Source organism: Bombina bombina, chromosome 7, assembly GCF_027579735.1.
Source record: "Bombina bombina isolate aBomBom1 chromosome 7, aBomBom1.pri, whole genome shotgun sequence".
NCBI lineage: Eukaryota > Metazoa > Chordata > Amphibia > Anura > Bombinatoridae > Bombina > Bombina bombina.
In genome coordinates, this window is record NC_069505.1 from 485,616,507 (window position 1) to 485,620,711 (window position 4,205).

General features: G+C 47.4%; 1 protein-coding gene across 1 annotated transcript in view; it reads right to left on the reverse strand.

Annotated features, from left to right (window-relative positions):
- Nucleotides 1-3,962, reverse strand: part of LOC128636456 (serine--tRNA ligase, mitochondrial-like) — a 50,509-nt gene extending 46,547 nt beyond the window's left edge. The window contains exon 1 of the mRNA XM_053689471.1: nt 3,643-3,962. Coding sequence (XP_053545446.1) covers nt 3,643-3,903 — 261 coding nt within the window. The 5' untranslated portion in view covers nt 3,904-3,962. The remainder of the gene's footprint in view (nt 1-3,642) is intronic.
- Nucleotides 3,963-4,205: the final 243 nt, after the last annotated feature.

Sequence of the window (4,205 nt, forward strand, 5' to 3'; positions counted from 1 at the left end):
AACACGAGCTAAGAGCCGCGATAAACCACTTATCGCTTGCGTGCAACAGTCAGCACGCCACTCGTAATCTGGCCAAAAGTGAGGAGATAACCGAGAGAGATGAGCGCTAACAGCTCTCCAGATACACAGAAATAAGAGTTTAGAGACAACTTTCATAATCATACATGTTAAAAGGGACATTAAAAACTAAATATGTTTTATGCACCACCCTAGTTTTCACTACAGGTATCTGGAGCAATGAAAGCTAGATTTCAATATGGTGACATCCATGACTAGAGGGACATTGGGGAATAACCTCAGTGCAATGCTGTAATCAGTGTTTAAAGGGATAGTCTAGTAAAAATTAAATGTTTTATGATTCAAAAACATGCAATGTTAAGCAACTTTCTAATTGACTCCTATTATCATTTGTTCTTGGTATCTTTATTTGAAAAAGCAAGAATATAAGCTGAGGAGACGGTCCATTTTTGGTTCAGCACCTGGGTAGCACTATCTGATTGGTGTCTAAATGTAGCTACCAATTACCAAGCGCTACCCAGGTGCTGAACCAGAAATGGGTCGGCTTATAGGCTTACAAGTAAATAAAGATACCAAGAAAACGAAGAAAATGTGATAATAGGAGTAAATTTGAAAGTTGCTTAAAATTGCTGTTCTATCTGAATCATGAAAGTTTAATTTTGACTAGACTATCCCTTTAAATGTCCCTATAATGTGAATGGGAGAGAAATCAGAAGATTTGAGCTTTGACACAGATCATCACCTCCTTCTCCATCAACCCTCTCCGCAATTCTCTTTACAGTTCTGCAGCTCCCCCACATATACTTTTTCTTCTGCAACTTTCCATTCCCTATGGCTATCGCCACAAAGCTCTTAAAGGGACACTGAACCCAAATTTTTTTCTTTTGCGATTCAGTTAGAGCATGCAATTTTAAGCAACTTTCTAATTTACTCCTATTATCAAATTTTCTTTATTCTCTTGGTATCTTTATTTGAAATGCAAGAATGTAAGTTTAGATGCCGGCCAATTTTTGGTGAACAACCTGGGTTGTCCTTGCTGATTGGTGGATAAATTCATCTACCAATAAAAAGTGCTGTCCAAAGTTCTGAACCCAAAAAAAAGCTTGGATGTCTTTTTCAAATAAAGATAGCAAGAGAATGAAGAAAAAATGATAATAGGAGTAAATTAGAAAGTTGCTTAAAATTACATGCTCTGAGCCACGAAAGAAAAAATTTGGGTTGTGTCCCTTTAACTAGTTTTTTCCCTCTTGCTCGCCCCCCCCCCCCCCCACTGGTCTATCGTATCTCCTCTTTTCTGTGCCTCTCCCAATTCCATTTATTGTGCCCAGCTACCTGTATCTCTCCCTCTAGACAGTTCTGGCTCATCTTTCTTCCTTCTCCCCAGCTACTAGATATGTGCAAAATGCGTTGTTCGAATATTCATTTTCAAGCCAATTACAACTATGGCCGCGAGTAGCAGCATTCTGGTTATTTTCAGCACTATGTGTATTAGTGTTAAGGTGACACAGAAATATCTGTGCAAATCCAGATCTGTGTGTCTTGCAATTTAATATATTCGGCTTCGAATACAGCAGAACGCTGCTACCCGTGGTCATACGTGGAATTTGTTTGACACATGAATATCCGATTAACAAACTGCACATATATACTAACAACCATGAACCGCAACTATTTGCCCACCTCACCACTAACTGCAACTGTGGCCCATCTCTCCTCCTGCACTCCTCATCTATGGACACCAGCAGTCACACATCTCTCCTCCTGCACTCCTCATCTATGGACACCAGCAGTCACACATCTCTCCTCCTGCACTCCTCATCTATGGACACCAGCAGTCACACATCTCTCCTCCTGCACTCCTCATCTATGGACACCAGCAGTCACACATCTCTCCTCCTGCACTCCTCATCTATGGACACCAGCAGTCACACATCTCTCCTCCTGCACTCCTCATCTATGGACACCAGCAGTCACACATCTCTCCTCCTGCACTCCTCATCTATGGACACCAGCAGTCACACATCTCTCCTCCTGCACTCCTCATCTATGGACACCAGCAGTCACACATCTCTCCTCCTGCACTCCTCATCTATGGACACCAGCAGTCACACATCTCTCCTCCTGCACTCCTCATCTATGGACACCAGCAGTCACACATCTCTCCTCCTGCACTCCTCATCTATGGACACCAGCAGTCACACATCTCTCCTCCTGCACTCCTCATCTATGGACACCAGCAGTCACACATCTCTCCTCCTGCACTCCTCATCTATGGACAACAGCATTCACACATCTCTCCTCCTGCACTCCTCATCTATGGACAACAGCATTCACACATCTCTCCTCCTGCACTCCTCATCTATGGACAACAGCACTCGCATCTCTCCTCCTGCACTCCTCATCTATGGACAACAGCACTCGCATCTCTCCGCCTGCACTCATCTATGGACAACAGCAGTAACATCTGTCCTCCTGCCCATCTCATCCATCTCTTTCCCTGTCCTACAAACTACAGCTGTCATTCTATACATGGCATACAACTGATATCAGCTCTCTCTCCTCCTCACAGTGGACCTCAGATGTCGCCCACCTCTCCTCCTCTGCCTTTACCCCTCACAGTGAGCCTCGGCTCTCACCTACCTCTCCTCTGCCCCCTCACAGTGGACCTTAGCTGTTGCCCACCTTTCCCTCTCAAGTGGGCCTCAGCTCTCACTCACCTCTCCTACCCTTCCCCCTCACAGTGGACCTTGACTCTCATCCATCTACTCCCCCCCCCCCCCACACACAGTGGTCCTCAGCTCTCACCAATCTCTTCTACTCTGCCCCCTCCCCACTCACAGTGGTCCTCAGCTCTCACCAATCTCTTCTACTCAGCCCCCCCCCTCACAGTGGTCCTCCGCTCTCACCAATCTCTTCTTCTCAGCCCCCCCTCCCCTCCCTCACAGTGGTCCTCCGCTCTCACCAATCTCTTCTACTCAGCCCCCCTCCCTCACAGTGGTCCTCAGCTCTCACCAATCTCTTCTACTCAGCCCCCCTCCCTCACAGTGGTCCTCAGCTCTCACTAATCTCTTCTACTCAGCCCCCCTCCCTCACAGTGGTCCTTAGCTCTCACCAATCTCTTCTACTCAGCCCCCCTCCCTCACAGTGGTCCTCAGCTCTCACCAATCTCTTCTACTCAGCCCACCCCCCCCCCTCACAGTGGTCCTCAGCTCTCACCAATCTCTTCTACTCAGCCCACCCCCCCCAACCCCTCACAGTGGTCCTCAGCTCTCACCAATCTCTTCTACTCCGCCCACCCCCCTCCCTCAAAGTGGTCCTCAGCTCTCACCAATCTCTTCTACTCAGCCCACCCCCCTCCCTCAAAGTGGTCCTCAGCTCTCACCAATCTCTTCTACTCTGCCCCCTCCCCTTAGGCCTCAGCTCTCACACATGTCTCATCTGACCTCCTCGCTGCTTCTACTTATCCCCGACACCATGGATCTCACCTATCAGCTGCTCTCACCAGTCTCTAGTCTGCCCCTTTACCTTAGAGCTTGGCTCTAAGTATCTTTTCTCCTCAACCTCACCACAGACCTCAACTATCACCCACCTCCCCTCATTTGCTCTCTCCCTGTCTCCCCATACCACAGCTAGAAGCCCTCGTCCACCTCTCCTCATGTCTCCATCGTGTATTTTCAAGTTTTCCGCTTCCTGCCTCATGCTCTGGATGTCCAGCCGCGGTCTCTCGCTGTAGCCCTGTCTCACATGCTCATACAACCGACTGCGCGGAGAGTCTGTGCCGCCAGAACTAAGATACCGCCGGCCACTAGCACACAGACGTCTCAGCAGCAAGCGCGCAGCCATCTTGCTAGTACAGCATAGCCGTAACGCCGGCATCCATGCCATCCAATCAAATGGAGGGCGGAGACACTAGCTAAGTAACAGCAGAGGTATTGACCAATCAAATTAAGAAAGACATAGACTGATAGTTAGAATACTCAATTGTAGAGCAGCATTTATCGAATAATGTTCATTCGTAAAAGCTGCGCGGAAATATTTTTAATATTTACCCAATCACAGGAAGGGGCGGCAAGATCGTTGAAATAATAACCAATTAGAAAAGAGAAGGTGTAACGACTAACCAATAGTCTTCAATGCCAATACTGGCAATATAATAATCAGAAACTACAGGTCATAGAGCTGCCGCA